Source organism: Andrographis paniculata, unplaced genomic scaffold (genome assembly GCF_009805555.1).
Source record: "Andrographis paniculata isolate CXL003 unplaced genomic scaffold, ASM980555v1 Contig78END, whole genome shotgun sequence".
NCBI classification, from domain to species: domain Eukaryota; kingdom Viridiplantae; phylum Streptophyta; class Magnoliopsida; order Lamiales; family Acanthaceae; genus Andrographis; species Andrographis paniculata.
In genome coordinates this window covers 2,431,674-2,454,661 of record NW_026137615.1, presented here as the reverse complement: position 1 = coordinate 2,454,661, position 22,988 = coordinate 2,431,674, and the positions used below count along the sequence as shown (strand labels likewise).

Below are 22,988 nucleotides of genomic sequence, written 5' to 3'. Positions count from 1 at the left end.
ATATGAATATTCTAAATTTAGATTAGGCATAAACCAACTCATACAACTCACAACATAAGCAATGTTAAACCTAGTACTAAACACCGCAATTGCCGCGTACCAAGTGGTGCCGAGGTTGATCCACAAAGACTGGGAAATTTAATTTTTGTTTTGTCACAATTTCAAATATTGGGGGATATATTAGCAATTCACTAAGATAATTAAAATAAACGATAAATCTAGATTTCAAAAAAATTAAACTTCTAGTCCAAAAAGTGAACAAGAAACCGAATTAAAGATTCGATCATTGATTTTAAATAATCTTGTTATTCAATTAATAAATTGGTTATAGACATTAGATACGATTATAACACCCAATTCTTTCTTACTTTATTGATGGCAATAGTACGACCAATTAACCACATTCCTAATCAAAGAAATAATTTAGGAACGACCATAAATTAATTTTCTCAATTGAAAATAGCCCGAGAAAAACCCAATTCAAATATTCAATCAATTACGAAAAGATTAAATTATTTGATAATGCAGTTCCTAGGCTAAGCTTGTCAACCTATTTACCACTTTATCAAACAAATGCACAATTACAGATGCAAATGTTCAATTGACACACAATTGCTAACCAATCTAAAATCCGGCCGCGATAAAAGATTAAATAAAACAATTGTAATTATGAATCGCAGAAATTGCACAAATATCAATTTCATAAACAAGATGCAAATTAAATCAAAACATAATCTCACAAATCTAAATCCGAAATCTAAATTCAACCTTAGACTATAATAAATAAAATTAACTACTCATGCTCAAAATAAAATAAAGCAATCAGATAAAAATAATAATGATCTCCCGGTGGCGCTTCCTGCCGAATGCCTCACCCAATCCTTCAAGCTATATGAAATGTGAATGTAAGTTGTGATATCTCATCTCATGCCTTGGCCCCTTTTTTTTTTTTTTTTATATAGATGATCGATTATTCAATCGCGTCTTTAATCACTCAATCTCAATTATCATGCCTACAATTACGTCTCAATCTCCGTAATTCATCACTTTCTTTGACATGCAAGCTTAGATCAAACATTTCCAAAATTTTTTGATCGAAAATATGGTATGAGCGTGAATTACTCCATTCATTTGTACAAATCAACAACATGCCAAAAATGAGTAGAAATCTATCAATAACATTAATTATATTTTAGAATTTATCTATATAAATATAGGACCAATATATGCATTATCAATCATACTTTTGCTTTATGTATTTTATTTTTTTGGAGTTTTATTTTTTATAAGATAAAGTATATATTTGTATTTGAATTGATACTTATAGTAAATCATATACTCATTTCGTCCGTTTCAAATGTTAACATTACATTTTGCGTAATTATACTTAATATTAAAAATATCTTTATATTTGTATATTTTTTTGTGCAAATGTCATTCTATTAATATTATAAGACACTAATAAAAATATTTTTGCAAATTTTTCTTAATTTATACTATATTTTTATATAATAATTATTACTCAAAAATCAATATGCAAAAAGTAAATGAAACCCTTAGAACTGGACGGATGTAGTATTTACTTATTTTTATTTGTTAAAAATATTTAAAATGAATATATTTATTAAAAATAAAAATGGGTCATTTTTATAGGACGAATAAAAAATAAAAATGAATCATCTTTTATCGGAGTTTAAAATCATGACTTCACGATTAGATCCTGATATCATCTAATTATCCGTGTGGAACAAGATTATACTCCCTCCGTCATTTAACAATTTATCTATTTTTATATTTTGGTCAGTCCCATAACAAAGTATCTATTTCTATTTTTAGTAACTGTATTATCTGCATAATATTACAAATACCATTTCAATTTACAATATACTAGCTCCATTCGGCTCTAAGACTCTCATTTACTTTTTACATATTGATATTTGAATATTAATTATCATATGAAGACGGTACAAATTAAGAGAAAATGACAAAAATACTTTTATTATTATTTTATAATACTATTACAATGATATTTGTGTAAAAAATTATACAAATATAAAAATATTTTTAATGTTAAGTACAATAATACAAAAATTAAATCAGACCGAACGGATAAAGTATTATACAAATTTTATTATTTTTATATCATACAATAGTATTAAAATTAATTTAATCTTTTTACTTTTATTATTATTTACATCTTAATATAATAAAATATTTTTAAACAAGAGAGAGAGTATGTATATTTCGAAAAATGAGAGAGAGAAAGAGAGAGGGGCGCAGGGCAGGGGGGGACAGGGGCATTAAATGCAGTTTTGGCAATACTAACGTAATCATCACAAAATGCTCAATTGCACTGCTGCTCTGCTTCTCTATCTATACATACATACATATATATACATACACATATTTTTAGAGAGAGAAAGAGACAAACACATGACATGTATGTACCCCATTTCAATGTATCTATGTGCAGACTAAATAGAGACCATTTCAATATATTTATTAACGTTCGCCAAGAAAGTCGTGTTCGTTCGTTAAACTTTCGAGCTATTTCGTGGTATTTGAGTTTGGCTTGATAAGATTTTTTTGTTGTTTGAGCTCATGTTCGCGTTCGATTCGTTTAGGTTCGATTAAACTCGTTTGAACTCGTTTGTCTTATTTTTTTAAAATTTATATATAAATTATAAAAAAAATCTAAAATTATTTTATTTATATGTTTTAAATTAATATTTTATTTATTTATAAATTATAATTTTATATGTATATATAATATTTAAAATAAATATATTATTTAAACGAACGTTCACGAACAAAGTTCGGGTTCGTTCTTTAACCAAACGAGTCTATTTATGTTATTCGGCTCGACTCGTTAACGTTCGCGAACGAACTTTAACCGAGTCGAATCGATTTGAAGCGAGCCGAGTTCACAAACGGCTCAGTTCGTTTAATAGCTCTAAGACTAATGAATCATGCACGCTCTGCACTGCACACACTCTCTGCTACTTTATAAATTTAAGGTATATTTATTTAGCCGAGTTTCCCAAATTTTACTATTTGGACTATGTATTTTTCAAAAAAAAAATATTTTTTTCTCATAAAATATCCCATCAAACATTATTTTCGTATCAAATTCAAACCAATTTTTTTCCAAAGTCATAAAAAAACACACCGTAACATATTCCCTCCCTCCTGCTTCATGAGGACTTTTATGAGATTATTAAAATATAATACTGTTTTCGTCCGACTCTAAAGATCTTATTAATTTTTTGCGTGTTAATTATTACTCCTTTCGTTCCAAAAGTATAGTCTTATTGTGTTGGACACGGAATTTAAGGAATATGATATTATATTGGTAGTTAGTAAAAAAGTAAAGATAAATGATTTTTTTGCCCTTGTGAGTATATTAGTGTAAAAAGTAGTGACAATTGTGTAATAATAATGAAAAAGTAGATATAGTTTTATGGTGATATAGTTATTTATGAAAATGAGACTATTGTTTTGGAACGGACAAAAATGGTAAACAAGACTATTGTATTGAGACGGAAAGAATATATTAAAATGCAGTACAAATTAAAAAAAATTGTAAAAATACTTCAATTAGTATGGTATAATATTAATAGAAGAATATTTCTAAAAAAAATTTTTTATACAAATATAAGAATATTTTTAATGTTAATTAAAATGACGCAAAAGACAAATGTGTTATTTAGAGTGGACGGAGGGAGTAATATTTTATTAATTAGTGAAAATGTGTAAAGGGTTTTATATTGTTATCTATAAAATAATTGTATATGTAATAATATATTTGTAATTTAAGTAAAAGTTAAAAAGTATATTGATATTAATGTATTATTATTTTTACTAAAATAAAAAATGAATACTTTGAACGAAGACAGATAAAAATGATAAAAATAGTACTTTAAATTGAGACGGAGAGAGTAGCTTTGATTAAACACAAATAAAAAATATATATATAATAAAATAAAAAATAAAAATACTAGTATTTTCTTACTAATAAAAACAGATTTTTATTTTGTTTTTTAATAATCATAAAAAAAAGTAAAAATAAATTTAAATGAGAAAAAGAGTATATATATATATTGGTTTGTTAAATTATGATCTCAGATTAATTTAAAATAAGATATTGATTTAAATTTTAATTTAAATAGTATTTTGATTTGATATTTTTGTAAAAGAAAACAAATACTCCATTCGTTCCGCATATCATACCATAATTTTCATTTACGTTCGTCCTACATATTTATATTCTTTTTTTGAAAAAAATTATTCATTTTAATTATATTTTTAAATTTTATACTATATATTTTTAAATTTTTATTATACTAATTAGTTATCTAAATTTTAATTTATAATTATTTTTATTCTATTATAATTATTTTTACTAATATATTTTTAAATTATTTACTAATTATAATCATTATAAATTTATATGTCTAGAGTAACTATGCCATAATATTTGGGACGAATGGAACATATTTTTATTAGAAATTGTTGTGTTGCTTTCAATTTGAAATCACAGAGGATAAATTATATAATCTCCTTTATATTTTAGTAGATATGTACAAAATTTTTATATTTTATTTATTTCATAAAATCTTATCGTGTTAAATTAAAGTACGAACAAAATATTCCATTCGCTCAAAATAAAAGATCTTACATAGTATTTTAAATAAATAAATAACTAAATAATTTATTAACTGTTCATTTAATAGTTTTTTTTTTTTAAAGATAAACTACTACTTAATTTTTACAAAATACTATAAACCGAAGGTATTTAAGTTTATTTTTTTCTTTATTTAAATAAAGCTATTTAAGTTTTCTTTACTTCTCTTTTATTTGTATCAAACTTGCATAATAAGGTATGAATTTACATTCAAACATCAATTTTGAATGACTCATGATGTTTTGTGTATACTTGAATTTAAAAATAAGAATTTCATGTCATATACACCTTCCGTTCCGAAACTAAATATTCATTTTCTTTTTGCACGTAATTTTAGAAATATTAGTATTATATTGGGATATAGTAGGAATAAAATAAAAATAACTAAAATAACCTTATTAGTATGTGTGATATAAAGGTAATGACATTTGTGTAATATATTGTAAGTTGTAAGGGTATTTGTAATGTTAGGTAGATATACAGTTACTAAAAAAAGGAAATAGATACTTTGTTATGGGACGGACTAAAATGGAAAAATGGATACTTTGTTATGGGACGGAGGAAGTATAAAATACAAAATATTTTGTGCGTTTTTACTGATACACAGAAAAAATATTATACAATTTACCAAATAATAAAAGAACAAGCCCTATATTTTTTGTTTATATATATAATTTTGAACTTCTTGATACTATTAATTTATTATAAAGTACTGTATTGAAAAAATTTATATCAAATTTATTTTTATTCTCACACAATATTATATTAAATATTAATATTTTTTTACTATTCCTAAAATTCTAAAAAAATCTAAAATTATCTGTGTAAATGAATATATATTTATTTTTTTTATATACATATATACAAATATTTATTTTAACTATTCAATATTTACAAATTACATTCAAAATAATAATTATTATAAGCAAACTTCAATAATTAATCTCCAATGATCTTCCATTGAACACTTTATTCAATTTATATATAATATTCAAATAAAATTTATTATCTCTGTTTGGTAAAATTGGTGTCATTGGCCGGCATGAAGATTAAAATAAATAAATAAATACTTTATTAAAATAAATAGTAAGAAATTTAAAAATTTAATTTGAAAATATTTATGAAAATCTAGTGACTAGTTATAATAAATTAACATAAGTAATGAGAATGATGTATAATAATAATAGTGATAGTTATGGTAAATAAATATGGAATAAATCATAATAATTAAATATTATTATTATTATTATTATTATATTTTTATTTTATTTTTATCTTTGAATTCATGACCTCGGTAAAAAATCTTTCATCACGCCACTCGATCATTAATTACGGGACAATAAGTATATTATCCTTAATTTTATTTAGAGTTGTATGTGAGTTTATTTTATTTTTTTATTTTTTTTTTATTTTAGAAATTATAGATTGTATCGATAATATAAATATATATTGATACTCCCTCCGTCCCAAAAGTATAGTCTTATTGTGTTGGGCACGAGATTTAAGGAATATTATATTATATTGGTAGTTGATAAAAAGTAATGATAAATGACCTTTTGGTCCCTGTGAGTATATTAGTGTAAAAAGTAGTGTCAATTGTGTAATAATAATAAAAAAGTAGGGATAATTTTATGGTGATATGATTATTTATGGAAATGAGATTATTGTTTTGAGACGGATAAAAATGATAAATAAGACCATTGTATTGGGAGAGAGAGTATATTTTTTTTTATAATATTTATTAATAATTTTGGTACCAGAAAAATAATGGATGAACACACATTTCAATTAATTATATTCAACATTTTATTAGTTCGAGGCAATGATAATAAATAATAATTTTAAAAAATTAAATAAATTAAACTTATAATTTTTTGTTTAGAAGGTGTTTAGTTAGAGAAATGGAAATATTTCTATTTATCTTGTTTGGTTAAAATAAATCATTACTATTATAGATATCATTGCCATTTTTATATTGAAAAGTTGTGTATAGAACTACTCCATCCATCCGTCCCTTAACAATCTATTCATTTTTTTTTTATTTTAGTCCGTCCCATAACAAAGTATCAATTTTTTTTAGAGTAATTGTACTATCTACTTAACATTACAAATACCCTTCCAATTTACAGTATATTAAACAAATGTCATTACCTTTATATCATACATTATTAATTTAGTCTTTTTACCTTTATTTATATTTTATCCCAATATAATACTAATATTTTTAAAACTTTGTGCAAAAAACAAATTGATATATAGATACGGGATGGAGGGAGTATTTTATGTTTGTAAAATTTATTACTATTATATATTTATTTTTAATTTAAAACAGATATTCATAAATAATTTATACTGTTAATTAATTAGAGTTTATTTTTATTTTTTGAAATTTAGATTTATATTTTAATTTAAATTTAAATAGTATTTTTTTTTAATTTAAATAGTATATTTTTGTTGAAAATAATACAAACTGAACAGTGATAACTTAAGTTTGAATTGAAATAGAAAACAAACACACCCTTAGAGTCTGAATTTAAGCTATTAAGCAAAAACAAAAAAGTTCTAACCAAGCTCAAGTCGACTACATGGAAATAAAAAAACACAGTTATATATATTTTAATGTTAATATTTTCCTATGAAAAATAAATGTGTTATAGGCCATATTTTAAAAAGAAAACTTACATATTAAATAATAAAAATAAAAATAAAAATAAAAATATACAAAAACAAAAACAAAAACAAAAACAAAAACCTCTTTTTTTTTTTCTACTCGTATCTCTTATAAATAAATGAAAGTCATATTTAAGAATTTAACGATCTAAAGTAAAAAAAAAAATTCCATTTGATTTTGCCAATGATTATTATTATTATTATTATTATTATTATTATTATTATTATGTGTTCTTTTATAAATTTTTTGAATTTATATACGATATTTTATAAGAAAAAGCAAAATATATTTTTTTAAAGAATCACAATAATTACATAGTAAAAAAAAAAGAACTAAAATTTGAAAATAACATAAATCAACACAAAATAAGGTTTCTTGAAACCACACATCTTATCCATTAACACAAATATACATGGAAAATTCACCAACAATCTCGAGCTTTATTTTAATCTCGTTGTTCGCTCAGACAAATTAATTAATAAGTGAAACAATACAATTGACAAAAGGGGATCGCGGCGCGCGCTGTACTATGAAGAATATATGTGTAAGGGTTTTTTGAAGATAGGGTTGTGTCAAATGGTCGTGTGGTAGCATTCGGATCATCATCCTTCCTTTTTTTTTATTTTTTTTGTCTTCTTTTTCGACTTATTTGTTTGGTTGTCATCAAGTCACGTGAACACCCTAAGCTCCCACTCTTTCATTTTTCCCCATCTTTAAATTAAAACACTCGGTTTTCTCGATTCTTACACACAGAATCGATTCAATCCAATCCAATTATCAGTATTGTGTCATAACCTCAAAGATTTTGTTGAAGTACTCCTTTGATCAAAAAAAAAAAAAAGATAGCGAGGCCCCTTAAAAGTATTTTCAAAATGAGTTTCGACTCTTTCCCTAAACCAAACCCTAATTTTTCTCAAAATGATCGCGCACCCTCTTCCTTTTCTTTCCACGGCTTCTTCCAAGAACACGCCGGATGTTACGATCATCCACGATTTTTTCATCCTCCGGTATGTATCTACGCGCAAGAAAACCCTAGCTACACATCATCACAAAGTTTTAGGGTTTCTTCTACTTCTTACATATATATATATATATATCTAATCTTGTTCGAGTAATCCAAACTTATCATTTTTTTTTGGAAAAAAAAAATAGGATGATGAATCGAGCACGCGCAAGATCCAAAACAAGATCGACAACAGCCTCAAAATAACTCTTTGGAAGAAAGAGGATCAAGATGAGCAAGATCGAACTTTATCTGAAAAAAAAAACCCCGGCGATTGGATTCCCTCGAAGATCAAGAACCCTACGGATTGGGTAGCCGTAAAGATCATCGCCAACGATCAAAATTCATCGCTGTGTTCGGAAACCGAGGCATTCGGCTGCGGCCACCACTCTTCTTCTAACAACAGCCCAATTAGGGTTTGCAGTGATTGCAACACTACAAAGACACCTCTTTGGAGGAGTGGTCCTAAAGGCCCTAAGGTAATGATTTAAACAAACAAAACTTTTCTTACACAAAGACAAATAGTAAGAGCCAAATTGTTTCGTTTTTTTAATCTTTTTATTTTTTACTATTCAATTATTACGATTTTTAGTAAAAAAGTAGTCTTTTATGTCATATCTATGCCAAATTGTTTCATTTTTTTTACCATTCAATTCGTACGGTTTTTAGTAAAAAAGTAGTCTTTCATGTCATATCTGTTCTCTCAATTTACTATTTTTATCGCCTTAAATCAATTGTTCAATTACCATAAATAACAATCACTATAAAACTACTGTAACATTTTTATCATTATACAAATACTATTATTTTTTCACTTAGATTAAAATACACTTTATAAGGATAAAATGAACTTTTAACCAACAATTTGCTCTCACAATCACCGTAATATCAAATATTTTTTTAATGTCATGCCACAAAATTATGTCCCAATTGATTAATTGGAACATAAAGAGTATTAATTTCTCTTACAAAAGATCATATAAAAATATTATTTAATTAAATTCAAACTCAAATAAAAAAAAAAATTAAACAAACACACCTAATTTTTTTTTCTACACTTATTTCTTTTGTTTCTTGACAAAATAAAAAATAGCGACAGATCATCTATCACAAGCCCTAACTTTATTTTTTTTCTTCTGTCGTAGTCACTTTGCAATGCTTGTGGGATCCGACAACGCAAGGCTCGACAGGCCATGGCAGCTGGAGCTCCGGCGACGAATTCAAAACTTCAGCAACACAAAGAGAAGACAGGAAGAACCGGGCATCGGCATTCTTTGCCGGTGAAGAAACGTTGTAGAACGAGCTCGGGTGTCGATTCGGGCAAGAATTGTAAGAAAAAGACATGTTTTGAGGATTTATTGATAAATCTGAAGAAGAAATTAGGGATTCACAGAGTGTTTCCAGAGGAGGAGAAGGATGCAGCCATACTGCTTATGGCTTTATCTTATGGCTAGTTCTTGATCGATGAGTTTTTTTTTTTTTTTTTATTTAGAGTGAATTAATTTCAATCCTTGATTTTTATTTTAATTTCTTTATATAGTTAGATGACTGAATTTATATTTAAATTTGTGTGTTAGTTTTTGGTGTTTGTGTTAAAGATCACACAAATCTTTAATTTGGGACAATTTGATAGCCTAAATTAAAGTGAGTGATTTTTATTTATTTATTTTAATATCTTGTATTTGAATTATATTAATAATTAGTGAATTTATTTAAATTTGGTTTGGCATGGTATGGTATGCAATTAATTCAATCAAGATTCAATTTTTATGAATTTGGATTGTGTGTTGAATTATTATTATTATTATTATTATTGAATCCTATCTTATTTATTAATTTATTTTAGAAAAAGAAATAAAAATTAGCAAGTAATATTTGAGGACAAAATTGTACTTCAATATAATGTCCTTGTGTGTGTCGTGTGGACAAAGGTATGTACAGTGTCAGAAATCAAATTATTGAATTAAGAAAATTTTGGAAATTATAAGATCAAATTGTTTATAATCGTTTTGTGGTTTGAAAAATAACACCATATTCTTCCTTAATTTAAAAATTGCACAACATTTTTTCTTATTTTAGAAAGCATTGCACAAATTTTTTTAGAAATTTCACGATACTCTTTGTATTTTCAAAAAATATTGTACTCCATCTGTCCATAACAAAATATCCATTTTTTCATTTTAATTCGTCTCATAACAAAGTATCCATTTTCTTTTTTAGTAACTGTACTATCTACTTAACATTACAAATACCCTTACAACTTACAATATATTACACAAATATCATTACCTTTATACCACACATACTAATAAGGTTATTTTAGTCATTTCTACTTTATTTCTACTATATCCCAATATCATACTAATATTTCTAAAATTAAATGCAAAAAGTAAATGGATACTTACATCTGAGACGGAAGGAGTAAAATTTTTCTTAAAAAGGATTTTGTGCCATGTTTGAAAAATACAAGAAAATTTGTGTAATTTTTAAATTATAAAAAGAAATAATGCAAATTTTCTAAATTACAAGTGAATAATAAGTAATTTTGTAGAAATATAATACTTGTAATACTCCCAAGACCTCAAATCTATTTTCACTTTCGTTTTTTTATATCCTTCAAATTTATTCTCGTTTCTTTCTTTATAGAGTAATAAAATATTATTTTTTCTATTTTTTGACCCAAAAAAGTAAGTTCTTATTTTATCTATTTTTTTTTTTTAAAAAATGATGTCCGATAAAATGAGCACATACTTGAACGACGAATGGAGTATAATATATATATATATATTATTTGTTTATGATGTTGGATCATATATTGCAATAATTCCATTTAAATAATTTTAGTGCTTCAATGTATTACTTAACATGATTCAAATCCAATGCGTCTCTCAGTTATCTGGCACACATAGTTAATTAGGTTATGGGGACAAAAATAGTGCTCTCTCCGTCTGAAATTCTGGAACATTATTTTTTTTTGTTCCAAACTAATATTTTTGAATTTAGAAATAATTAATTATATATATATATAAATGTACATTTCATTTATCTCATGACATTTATCAAATAAAAAAATAAATATGTATATCCCTCTTCAACAGCATCATCTAATCTTCAAATTAATCACCTAAATTTTCGTGCCGAACTTAAATATTGTGCGGTATTTGGGACGGAAGGAGTATTTCATAACTAATTGATTGGGAAGAAGGAGGGGTACAACTGTCAGTGTGCTTGACAATGAGCTGATGCAAGTAACTGTTTTTATTAAAGTGTTTTAGTAAAATAATTATTTAATATTAATTTTTTATATATAAAATGACAATTAAACATATTTATATATTATTTTTTAAAATTATTATAAAATATTAATTTTTATTTTTTTAGATTTCAGAAAAATATTTTTATTAAAAAAAATAATGATTATTTTATTTAAAATTGTGTAAAATATAAAATAATTTTGTATATATATTTTTATTATGTTAATTATTGACTAATTTATTAATTTGTTCTATTTTATTTATTTTTAATATAAAATTTATATAATAAATATATATATAAATAAATTAATAGTATTTATCTTTTTTATTTGATTTAATTTTTGGATGATAATGTAAAAACAAATTAAAGTTGAAGCGTAATTTATAAATATAAAAAATTATATAAAATAAATAAAAGACGAATATATATAAAATATATTTTTTAAAGTAAAAATTGAAAATTATAGTTAAAATAAAATATATTTTAACTGTAGTTGCTGCAAAAATTGAGAAGAGTAATTTATTGGAGTGGCCTCATGTGATTTATGTTGCGGGCTTGATTTGTAAGCTACTAAGGCTTTGTTTGTTTACTCAAAATTTCTCTACATATTTTTTCAAAAAATTAATATAATACATACGTATTATTTTTATATTATTTACATAATTTTTCATATCTCAAATAAAAAATATTCTTTTAGAGTTTACCTACAATGCATGTGAATTCCTATGTTATCAAAAATATATATAGTATATATTAATAAACATAATTTAACAATATACTATCTCCGTCCGATTTTAAGGGTTCTATTTATTTTTTGCGTATTGATATATGAATATTAATTATTATATCAAAACATAGTAAAAATTAAGAAAAAATTGCAAAAATACTTCAATTAGTGTTTAAAAAAATTATACAAATATAATGATATTTTTAGTGTTAGTACAATGACACAAAAGGTAAATGTGACATTTAAAGGCGAATGGAGGGAGTATATATTTTTTAAACACAATTTAACAATATATACTTATTTTGTCTCAACTCAACTACATTTTTTTATTATTTTGTTATGTCTTATTCAAAAGTATTCATTTTTTATTTTAGTAAATGCAATCATATACTAATATTGAAATACTTTTAGTTTTTACATAAATTATAAATTATTATTTCATATACAATTAATTTATATATAAAGTCAAAGAGTTAAAATATTAAAATCTCTTGCACACTTCTACTAACCAATAATATATATATTGTGTTGACATGAAATATTTATAACTCAGTTTTGCAATTCCCAAATATATATATATTAGTATATAATGGCTCTGGTAGGTTAGAGTTTTCAGATGAATTGATTCTTTTATGTATGATACGAATAATTGTGTCAAAGATAAAATATAGTACTCCTTCCGTCCGACTCTAAGAGTCTCATTTATCATTTGCGTAATTGTATTCAACATTCAAAATATCTTTATATTTGTATAATTTTTTTAACAAATGTCATTATAATAATATTATAAGACACTAATATAAATAGTTTAAAGTAAATGAGACTTTAAAGTCGAACGAATATAGTATTATTTTAAATTGAATTTTTGACTTTTTAACGTGTTTCACTAAGTATTTGATTTTTATTTTTTTTACTTTTAAACTTTATTTTATATTTTCTATTGTTATTTATGAAGAGTGCTGAATTTTTCAAATCAACACAGTTACTATTCTCACTAACAGATATTTCAAATACTCTCTCCGTCTTTTGGTCCGTGTCTTATCAATCTATCTATTTTTCTGTTTTGGTCCGTCTCATTTTTTTTTTAATAATTGTACTACCTAACATAACAAATACCTTTTGAATTTACAAAAATATATATATTTTTTTTGTGTAATATATTTATTTTTTTTTATAAAATATCAAATTAAAAACTATTTAATAAAAAATCCAGTCAATCCACAGTAAAAAGAACACGCTCTGTTTGCATTTTTGTGCTATAATAACAAAGTTTATGTCTTGCAGCCAAATGAAGAAATTATTTTTAGAAATCAAGTGTAGGTATGGAAATCGAAATCATAATAAATCTATGGAGCCCAATGAGGACAACCCCCCAATCCATTCATCTTCCAACCATATCCAATCATTCCTTCCCTTCTCCCCACCCAATTCATCCAACATTTCATTCCCCCAATTCTCTCTCTCTCTCTCTCTCTAAATTCAACTTTTGTGTCTCGCACCTTCTTCCCTAAAATGCCAGGAGCCATTCAAGTTACAGGTACTGCTAAAACTCATTCTCACTCCTAAAACCAAAAATCAAATTCCATGAACCTTTATTCAACTTTCACTCTCTTCTAGTTCTTGAATTCAAGGGAATTGGAATGGAACTTTCACCATCATCAAAAACCTCACTCAAAGGCAACAACCTTTAAACCCTCTTACTATATCCTAAACAATTCTTGTTAAAATTTCCTTAAAATCTTTTCCTCTTGTTTTGGATATATGGCAGTTTCTATGGGGAAAAGGGAGTTTCGGACATTCGACAACGGCCATTTCTCATTGTAACGCCTCTTTTAACTAACTAACTTTCAAGAACTATTCATATTAATGAATGCTTCGATAGAAAAAAGAAAAATGCACGTATGAACACAGGAGAGTGATGATGTTCTTACAGTCCGATCGCGAAGCTGAACGAGGACTTGTCCGTTGCGCTCCTGGATGCTGCCGACGACGAGATTGCTCGATCCGGTAAGCTAATTAACTGCCATTACGAGAGACATTGTTGTTAGTGTTTTTTTTTTTCCTTTTTTTTGTCACAAGAAGCAGAGTTTAAGGTTCTCTTGTAATTGAACAGACATCAGGACAATGCAGATTATCGAGAAGGGGTCGTGGGACGATGTTTTCTCCATCGGTGGATGTGGCCATGTCCGCATGCAGCTGCAGTTTGTCCTCAGCGAGGAGGATCGTCACCGTATTCGCGCCATGGTACGTAAAATATTACCTTCTTTTTGTTTTCGGCTTCTTCGAATTTAATGTGATCTCTGTCTCCTCAGAGGGAATCTGTGGTGAAGAAGAAACTCGGGGCGAATCCGAACATTGCAAGAACATCTGCAGACAGAGACAAAGAAATCGAGTGTGGTTCAGGTTCGTCGTGTCATAATATTACAGTGTTTGTTTTGATGAATCGTGCCGAAATGTTTATATCGAAAGATTCAGATTCGGCTACTGACACGAAGGAACAAGGAACTGACCTCGAAGCCGCAATCCCAGTTAAGGAATTCCATCACTTCTCTGATAATCGAATTTGTGCTTCGCCAAAACTTGGTATTCGGACAAGTATCTTACGATCAAATGGTCGTGGTTTAGGATACTACAGATGGTGGCTCAGCTGCTCCATTGTCTCGATCGATTAGTAACAAAATCGAACCACAATCGCTTGCTGATGAAGAGGATACATCTTGCAAGTCGTCGGAATCTGATATCTCGGATTCACTGCAAGAATCTCGGACTATCAAAGTACAAAGCACTGTAAGGAAAATGATAAGCGCCTTCGAAAGTAGCCAAATTCAGGTAGTTTGAACGAGCGCTGCTTACCGTGTCGGTACAAACATTATTACAGCTTTTCTTCATTACGCGTGCAGCTGAAGAAAACTCCATCAGTACTACAATTCGAAAGATCGAGGAAGGAGCCAAATGTTTCCAGCATTTCTCCAGCAGACGAAACGAGTGTCCTGTCGGAAGAAAAAGGTTCAGAGAATCCGAATGTGGAGAAACTGCAAAACTTATCTGGTGATTCAGTCCGAACAAAATCATTGGAATGCTACAACGAGGAATGCGCTTCTGCTCAATGCTCCGGCATTTGGATATTCCCTGAAAACACCGTTCGTTTATGTGTCACGGCTGCAGGCAACGAGCACTTAATGAAAATCTCGAACACTAACCAGCAACCGAAGATTTTTTCACCTGAAATACAACTCCTGGAGAATGAAACACACGCGACAGAACATAAGATGGAAGATGATCGAAGCGAGGCTGCTAAAATATCAGAATCGGGACATGATTGTAAGACAGATGCTTCATCTAATAAACTCGTAGGAAAGGTAAACTATTACACAAAGATGGATCTCAATGTTACCTATTTTCGGGATTAATCTCTTTTCTCATCAGGTAATCAAACTCGCCGCCATTTTGGGCTTCGGACTGCTAGTTTTGCTCACAAGACAAAGAGAACCACGGTACATGTTCAAATGCTATCGTTAGTCGTAAATATGCTACTGCAAAAATTTCTCAAATCTTTCTTACTCTTCCTATGTTTCAGTGACAGCAAACCTAATTACAGGAAGAAGAAGAAAAATGCCGAAGAATTCAATAAACTTCTCGCAGCAACTCTAGATTAGAGACTGAATGTATAAGAAAAAACAGTGTACATAAACAACGAGGCTATTTTACATTTTGAAGAGCAAAACAAGCGTACAAAAAATAAACCATTACTAGTTTCGATGATCACTTACAAATACCAGATGATCACCATCTCTGATTAGCTCGATGTTGTCGATGGCAGCGCCATCTTTGTTGAGAATTTTCACAGAGACGAGTCCATACCTCTTTTCTCCGAATTCATGAAGTTCTTGGAAGGATTGAGGAAGCAGAACAAGCTTTCCTGCAAAATCATCTTTCTCGGGGCAGCTCACTTTCACTCTGGTAGCATAAGATCGACTAGCTCCAGGATTGGCGCCATTATCACCTAACGAATGCGAATTCCCGTCTCCGGCTTGTGCTGCAGACAAGATCCCGAACAGAGAATTATAGAAGTTGTTTTTCCTACGCTTGGGACGAGGGGCGCCCCACAAGCCATCGGGGGCTGATGCTGCTGCAGACAAAGAGACGAACTGGTTTGCAGGTAAGATGTTAGGCTCGCTCTTGTACCTTCCCAGGAAACGAACCCCATGACGCTCCTCTATAGAATGTCCATTTTTGGCTCGTTTGTAAGAATCGAAGAGCTCTTTGATGTCGTCGTGGCCTTGCTGCTCAGCAAGGTCCCTTGCAGTCCAACCATTTTCATCTCCAGAATCGATCTTGGCGCCGTGGTCGAGGAGAAACTTGACTATTTCAATGTTGCCTTCGCAAACAGCAAGATGGAGAGCTGTGCATCCATTGCTTTTGGGCTGAGTGACATCCCCGCCATGCCGGGAAATTTCCTTGAGTAGCTCCAAGTTGTTGCGCTCGGCAGCAATGCATGAAAATAGGCCAACGTCGCCGGCAGTCAATTTTGCGCCATTGTCGGATAATAGCTTAACCACGGGATTATGCATCCCCAACATCGCGTCCCATAGAGGTACACTTCCTTCTGAATCTGAACGAAAGAAACTTCACCAGTTCAGTAAAACAACCCACTTCAAGACACTGTTTGCAAACTCTAAAAATATTTTTACGTTGTTCGACAGATTCTTGCATGCCATTCTATAGCACAATCCTGAAACTACATCATTTAATCATCACTACGTTAAAAGATTGATTAAGTAGCTGTAAAAATTACATTCAACAGCATAGAATTCCGAAACTACAGCTGCTTCAAAACTTCAATGACTGTTTTATACCGTTTGAACAGATTTCTTATATTGTTCAACAACACCACCTAATCCACTCTTAGAAAAAAAATGATATATACATATATAACATTGTCAATTGACTCTCGTATATAGATAAATAAATTAATGATGCGTATCTAATAGCTTAAGTTTTCAGATGAGATGGTAACTCAGATCATCTAATATGGTATTAGAGTGTGTTCTTTGTCAGTATGTGCTGACAAAACTGTGTTGTATGTATGTGTGTGTATACTTATATCTAGACAAAGGGAACACCTGAGAAGGATTATAAAATTAAACTAACATGCTTAGTCAAATCTGGCCCTTTGGTGTTAGTAGGGTCAGATAATTGCAGTTTCAGTTTCTGCAAATTGACTCCAACCCAACTATTGAAAGTAAACTAAGTCGAAAATGACGTTATTCGAGTTGACTTTAGAAAATGTCAAACAAAAGCTGACTCTAAGCCATGCCTCAGCATTATTTACAGGAATAAGCGTTGATCTATATTAGAAGGAAATTGTCTCAAGGCCAGATCCAGATCCAGATCCCTCAGACATGCAATAATATAATGATAAATAGACAAATTAGAGGCAGCCCCATGAGTATTACATCAACTATGACACATTTGCAAGAGCTCTTAGATAATTGTATTGAATAGTCCAATGAAAATGGAAGGCAAGAAGCGTATTGAATTAGGTGTTGAGCAGAACTTTACCTCGGCTATTCGCGTTGGCTCCAAAATCCAGCAGAAGAAGCACACAGTTTTCATTTCCTTTCGACGCTGCTATATGCTGCAGGTATATAGTGAGAAAAGAGCTTGAGAATCGTTTGGTTTTTCTCAGATTCAAAGATCGAATATATCATAACAATGGTCTAATTTGGAGCTTTACCAGAGCTGTTCTTCCATTGTTGTCGGATTCATTCGGATCGAGACCCCTTTTCAACAAATGATGCAGTAGTAAGTTGTCTTCTCTAAGTGCCGCAAAACACAGAGTGAGAGGGAGGTCCATCCTTCCCCGAGCCAGCATGTTCTCGGTCTCTAGTAGTACACCCTCCATTAATGGATCTTTTTGTTGCTTCAAATGCTGCAGATAAGAATGTTCTACAAATCAAATAAATGTATTGAGATAAAATCCAAACTAAACATCATATATCGAAAAGCAGTTAGACCTCAAGAAGATTGTTTATGATGATTGTTCCATCCCCAACATGGGACTGAATGATGCTCAGAAAGGTATTCCTATCTAATCGTAGTAGCTGGCTTAGTCGTTTTGTTCGAACTGTGTAAAGTTGGGGACGAACACAAAGCACACCAATCTCTCCACAAAGCTCACCAGCCTTCGCCTCTCCAACAACCTGAAATTTTAACTCGTGGCTCTAGTGATGACCTTGCAATATAATACTATTTTTACGACTAAATTGAGGATTGATAACCAGACTTGCCTGTTCAGCTCCATTTTTCAAAATCAATAGATCCTGTAAAGCAATTTACAAGCATGAGATCAAGACGTATAAATTAGGCTTACGGTAAGCATGAATAGTTGAAGACTTTCTGTATGGTCTTACCACAGCACCTGTGACGAGAATATAGAAATCCATGGGTGCTTCATTCTGCAAGATAATGTCCTCTTTGGGAGGGAAATACTCGGCCTTCATCTCGGAGACCTTCAATGCAAGGATACAAGGAGACATAAGTTAGTGATGGAACATAACAGCAAGAAAAATGAAATAATTTCCGATCATTACCATTTGAAAGAGGAGATCATTGGACACCCCACGAAACAGGTACACTTTATCTACTAGAGAGTAGAAAAGGAACCGGGAAACACTCGAACGGATGGCTTTTGGAAGTGAGTCAACAGTGTCCTGCTGCTGCAGCCCCTCTGCATCGGTTCGAAACTTCAAGCACAAATGTGAGAGCATCTGATCTTGAAGATTAACAGGCAACCGATTCCTCCGAGCAAAACTCGCGGCAGCTTGAATGGTATTCCTCTAACGATAACAACACACAGACGCCTCAATTAATGTGAGCATGTAGAAGCATTCTAGATAGTTTCGACTTGTTCAAATTATAGCTGAATATATATATATATAAAACAGAAGTTACTCACGAATTTCCTTGTCTTACTGGTTGCATGCACAACCAAATTTGTCATGTTTCCTATCAGATATGCTGTCAGTCCGAGGTTGAAGAGCATGTAGAAAATGTCGAATATCATCTCCCGTATATTCTCAGCATGTAGATCCCCATACCCGACGGTTGTGAGAGTGGTGATAGACCAGTAAATTGAAGTAACATAAAGAATCCATAGACTTTTCTCATGGAAATCCTCAATAGCTGCTCCAATCCATGTCTTGTCCGGGTTAGGATAACGAGCAGCCAGTAGATAATTGAAGCAAGCAGCGCAATGAACGGCAAACAGAGTAACCTATGGCACCAAACACAGTCGAAAGTTCAATAAATTGCATAATAAATCACAAGATACATTCCCATTTGAGTAGAAGGCAACTCACACAGACGAGCTTCGCACACCTAACCCAAAAGTAGTTGAAATTCTTATCCTTCTCCAATCTGCTTCGAAGAAAAATTTAATAAGAATGTAAGATCCAGTGATAACATATATACACACACATATATATATATATAGATATATATATTTCTTGAAAGAAAAGTTTAGGTCACTTTACCGGGCAAATAAGGCACCAACTCTTCTGAGACGCCAAAGGCGAAGCATGTTAAATAGGCCATAACTACGTAGAGGTTTAGGAGAGATCTTCACGGCAAGTTCAGAAGGGATCGTTGATATAACATCGAATGCTAACCAAGAAGTGGCATAGTTTCGAGCAATCTTCTTCCGATCATCAACAAAAAGATAAGTTTTCTTATCCAGGTAAGCTACAAAGAATGTAAGGACGATGTCAATGGCAAAGAATCCATTGACAACATTGTCGGTGATGGAGAGGGGTCGTGTAGGTTTACTGAGAAAACCAAATTCGAACGGAGACACCCATGCCGTATAAACGACCAGCACGATCAGATAATTCTGCCATGCTCTGCAATGTTTGGTTCAATCAAAAGACCACTCCATAGCATAAAGTAATAATCATGTTCTGAAAACAGAGATCTATGAATTCGAGTAAACGATGATGAAATGGATACAGAATTCATTATTTTGTCTTAATTCAATTCTTAGAAACATATTCAACAAACAGAGAAAATAGTAATCACTCTATCATTAATTAATAAATCGAATCGAATTTAAAGTTGAGCAGATATTAAGAAACTAGAATCTATAAACTAGTTGAGATCGACAACCATTTTCGATTCATTCGAACATGAAAAGCTTGATTCAGCTCGATTCGACTGATTAACCGACAAGAACTGACCTAACATCTAATCATCGAGATTTTATAACTTCTATTGGCGGAATCGAGTCAAAAATCAACTGACCGTAAAGGCAAAAGAGTCAAAAAATTTCAACAATATTCCTCAACCAAAATCCGATTAAGCACCAAAAAGTTCTCACAAAGACGAACCAACATGCAATTATATCTATCAATAGCACAAATTCCAAAGCACTATTAAGCCACGATATATATATGTATATAGAGAAAGAGAGAGAGTCAGGAACGGGTGAAAAACAGAACAACAACAACGGAGCGAACCTGTAACGGCGATCGTAGGGCGACAGAATGAAGGAACGAAAACTGACGCGGCGGTTACTCCTGGCGCCGAGCGAAGGAAGAATCCCAGTGGAGAGGCTGTAATGGCTGCCTTCCCTAGATAACTGCTCCACCTCGCTGATGGCATCTCCCCCGCCGCACATTGAAGCCCTCAGCAGGCCTCCCCCTCCATTTCCAAACGGTTCCGCCATTCCTGACTGCTCCAGCGAGCAGGTTTTCGCCTTCCCCCTCTTATATATACATACATACATATAAATGTATATATTATTGTGTCCTGACACTAGCGTACATGAGTTTGACTTCCAAATTCTAATAGTAGAAATTCATCAAAAATTAATGTTCCTGCACTATTATTTCTGTCGACTCTAAATATTAATTATTATAGAAAAATACAGTATAAATTAAAAAAATAATTTTATTTGTGTTTTATAATACTATTATAATGATATTTGTAAAAAAAGTTATATAATTATAAAAATTATTTTACAATGACATTAAAGGTAAAGTTGATTAGACCTTAGAGTTGAATCGATGGTGTATAACATACCATTATTCAATATGATACTCTCTCCGTCTACGGATAAAGTATATATTTATTTTTGACACAGTATTTAAAAAATAATAGTATTTTAATTATAGTGGAGAGTTAAAAATAGTGTAATGATATTTTTGATATAAAAGTAATGATGTGATGTAAAATATGGGTATTTGTAAAAAAAAGTAAGGTATTTAATGAAATATTTACTTTGCAATTGGACGTCCCAAAATAGAAATGTGTATACTTTCTGACCGGACGGAGGGAGTACTTTTTTATATTTAATACTTCATCCGTCTAGTTAAAAAATATATATATTTTTATTTTGGGACATCCAATTACAAAGTAAATATTTTACTAAATACTTATTTTTTTCACAAATACTCTCAGAGGCTGTTTGGTACAACCATTTAATGGGATTACGTGGGATTTGGATTTTAAAATCCCATGAAATCTATGTTAGGTTAAAAAAACGGTGATGGAATTTAAAAAATGGGTGTAAAATCCTACAAATAAGAGATTTTTTTGGTAATGGGTATCCCTGTAATTTTTTAATCTCATTTCTAAAATTTTTAATTTTAATTTTATATCCTCTTATAAAAGAAATAATATGATATATTATAAATAAATTTTATAGAATAAAAATTAAATAATTTTAAAATTAATTATTATTTGAACTATATATTTAATTAAATTTATAGTACTCTCTCTCGTTCAATAAGTAGTATAGTCTGGGTTGTGTTTTGCACGGAATTTAAGGAAAGAGTAGTAATGACAATTGTATAATAATAATGAAAGAGTAGGACTAGTTTTATAGTGATATGATTATTTATAGAAATGAGACTATTATTTTGGAACGAAAAAAATGATAAACAAGACTATTATTTTTTATGGTACAATATTTTTTAAAATAAATTACTAAATTCATTGTTTAAAATTATTATTTATTATAAATTTTATTTGAATTATAAAATTATAGTGTTGACAATGAGTCGGGTTCAACCGGAGATTCTTCCAGAATATATGTTTTTAGATCCGAGACCCAATTTGGATCCAATTATACCAGATCCGACCGAAACTATACCCAGTAAAACCGGATGGATACAAAAATCACTTTTTTTATAATTTTTAAATTTTAATTTAAAATTGCATATGTACTGGATCCAACATATATTAAAATTTATAAATTTAGGTATTTTATTAAAGAAATTATAATAGTAAAATAATTAATAAGTTAAACTCAAAAAATATTTTTAATATAATTATATTGTTAGAAATTATTTTTTATATGTATAGTCGATATATTATTAATGTATTACCCCGTACATGATCTAGACACAAACCTAATACTCAAATAATTGGACTCAACTTCAAATAAATAGGTCGGTCCGGGTCTTGTCGGGTCTCGAGTTTACACGAACCTATTATCATTCTTATAAAATTATTGATATCTTTTCAATTTATAATAATTATAAATTAAAAGTTTAATTTATCAAAATAGATAAAATTACAGGAGAACAATTATGTTATTTAGAATATAAAAAATCTAAATCTTTAAACTCATGTGAAAAACAAACAAGAT

At 29.4% G+C, this 22,988-nt stretch overlaps 3 protein-coding genes and 1 long non-coding RNA gene across 6 annotated transcripts; 2 read left to right on the top strand and 2 right to left on the bottom strand.

Annotated features, from left to right (window-relative positions):
• Window positions 1–8,008: 8,008 nt before the first annotated feature.
• On the top strand, window positions 8,009–9,885 carry LOC127239595 (putative GATA transcription factor 22). The gene is made up of 3 exons (XM_051257813.1): window positions 8,009–8,362; window positions 8,508–8,837; window positions 9,504–9,885. Exons 1-3 carry the CDS (start codon window positions 8,228–8,230, stop codon window positions 9,810–9,812), a joined length of 774 nt encoding a protein of 257 aa, XP_051113770.1. The 5' UTR covers window positions 8,009–8,227; the 3' UTR covers window positions 9,813–9,885.
• A 3,854-nt stretch (window positions 9,886–13,739) lies between these two features.
• LOC127239771 (uncharacterized) lies at window positions 13,740–16,065 on the top strand. Of its 3 annotated transcripts, XM_051258078.1 has the most exons (11): window positions 13,740–13,877; window positions 13,958–14,017; window positions 14,109–14,160; window positions 14,274–14,347; window positions 14,454–14,584; window positions 14,653–14,743; window positions 14,816–14,868; window positions 14,966–15,169; window positions 15,241–15,699; window positions 15,767–15,834; window positions 15,918–16,065. In XM_051258078.1, exons 1-11 carry the CDS (start codon window positions 13,853–13,855, stop codon window positions 15,994–15,996), a joined length of 1,296 nt encoding a protein of 431 aa, XP_051114035.1. In that variant the 5' UTR covers window positions 13,740–13,852; the 3' UTR covers window positions 15,997–16,065. The 3 variants fall into 3 exon arrangements, with proteins under 3 accessions (XP_051114035.1, XP_051114034.1, XP_051114037.1); XM_051258077.1 differs by having other exon boundaries at window positions 14,653–14,868; XM_051258080.1 differs by lacking the exons at window positions 13,740–13,877; window positions 13,958–14,017 and having other exon boundaries at window positions 14,110–14,160; window positions 14,471–14,584; window positions 14,653–14,868.
• On the bottom strand, window positions 14,214–14,983 carry LOC127239772 (uncharacterized). Its single transcript, XR_007836228.1, has 3 exons — window positions 14,851–14,983; window positions 14,456–14,707; window positions 14,214–14,360 (listed from the first exon to the last, which is right to left on the bottom strand). It is a non-coding gene; the product is annotated as an uncharacterized LOC127239772 (long non-coding RNA).
• Window positions 16,066–16,089: 24 nt separating the features above from the next.
• Window positions 16,090–21,116, bottom strand: LOC127239770 (potassium channel AKT1-like). Its single transcript, XM_051258076.1, has 11 exons — window positions 20,854–21,116; window positions 19,876–20,241; window positions 19,702–19,759; window positions 19,299–19,616; window positions 18,934–19,179; window positions 18,754–18,852; window positions 18,631–18,663; window positions 18,358–18,543; window positions 18,078–18,272; window positions 17,903–17,978; window positions 16,090–16,952 (listed from the first exon to the last, which is right to left on the bottom strand). Exons 1-11 carry the CDS (start codon window positions 21,060–21,062, stop codon window positions 16,090–16,092), a joined length of 2,649 nt encoding a protein of 882 aa, XP_051114033.1. The 5' UTR covers window positions 21,063–21,116.
• Window positions 21,117–22,988: the final 1,872 nt, after the last annotated feature.

Excerpts from the sequence above, each read along its gene's own strand:
- LOC127239595 (XM_051257813.1), top strand. The coding sequence starts at position 8,228 with ATGAGTTTCGACTCTTTCCCTAAACCAAACCCTAATTTTTCTCAAAAT. Across the intron at positions 8,363-8,507 it reads CACGATTTTTTCATCCTCCG|GATGATGAATCGAGCACGCG; the intron begins GTATGTATCTAC and ends AAAAAAAAATAG. Across the intron at positions 8,838-9,503 it reads GTGGTCCTAAAGGCCCTAAG|TCACTTTGCAATGCTTGTGG; the intron begins GTAATGATTTAA and ends CTTCTGTCGTAG.
- LOC127239771 (XM_051258077.1), top strand. The coding sequence starts at position 13,853 with ATGCCAGGAGCCATTCAAGTTACAG. Across the intron at positions 13,878-13,957 it reads AGGAGCCATTCAAGTTACAG|TTCTTGAATTCAAGGGAATT; the intron begins GTACTGCTAAAA and ends ACTCTCTTCTAG. Across the intron at positions 14,018-14,108 it reads ATCAAAAACCTCACTCAAAG|TTTCTATGGGGAAAAGGGAG; the intron begins GCAACAACCTTT and ends GATATATGGCAG.
- LOC127239770 (XM_051258076.1), bottom strand. The coding sequence starts at position 21,062 with ATGGCGGAACCGTTTGGAAATGGAGGGGGAGGCCTGCTGAGGGCTTCA. Across the intron at positions 18,853-18,933 it reads ATGATCTCCTCTTTCAAATG|GTCTCCGAGATGAAGGCCGA; the intron begins GTAATGATCGGA and ends CTTGCATTGAAG. Across the intron at positions 16,953-17,902 it reads AGCCAACGCGAATAGCCGAG|ATTCAGAAGGAAGTGTACCT; the intron begins GTAAAGTTCTGC and ends TCTTTCGTTCAG.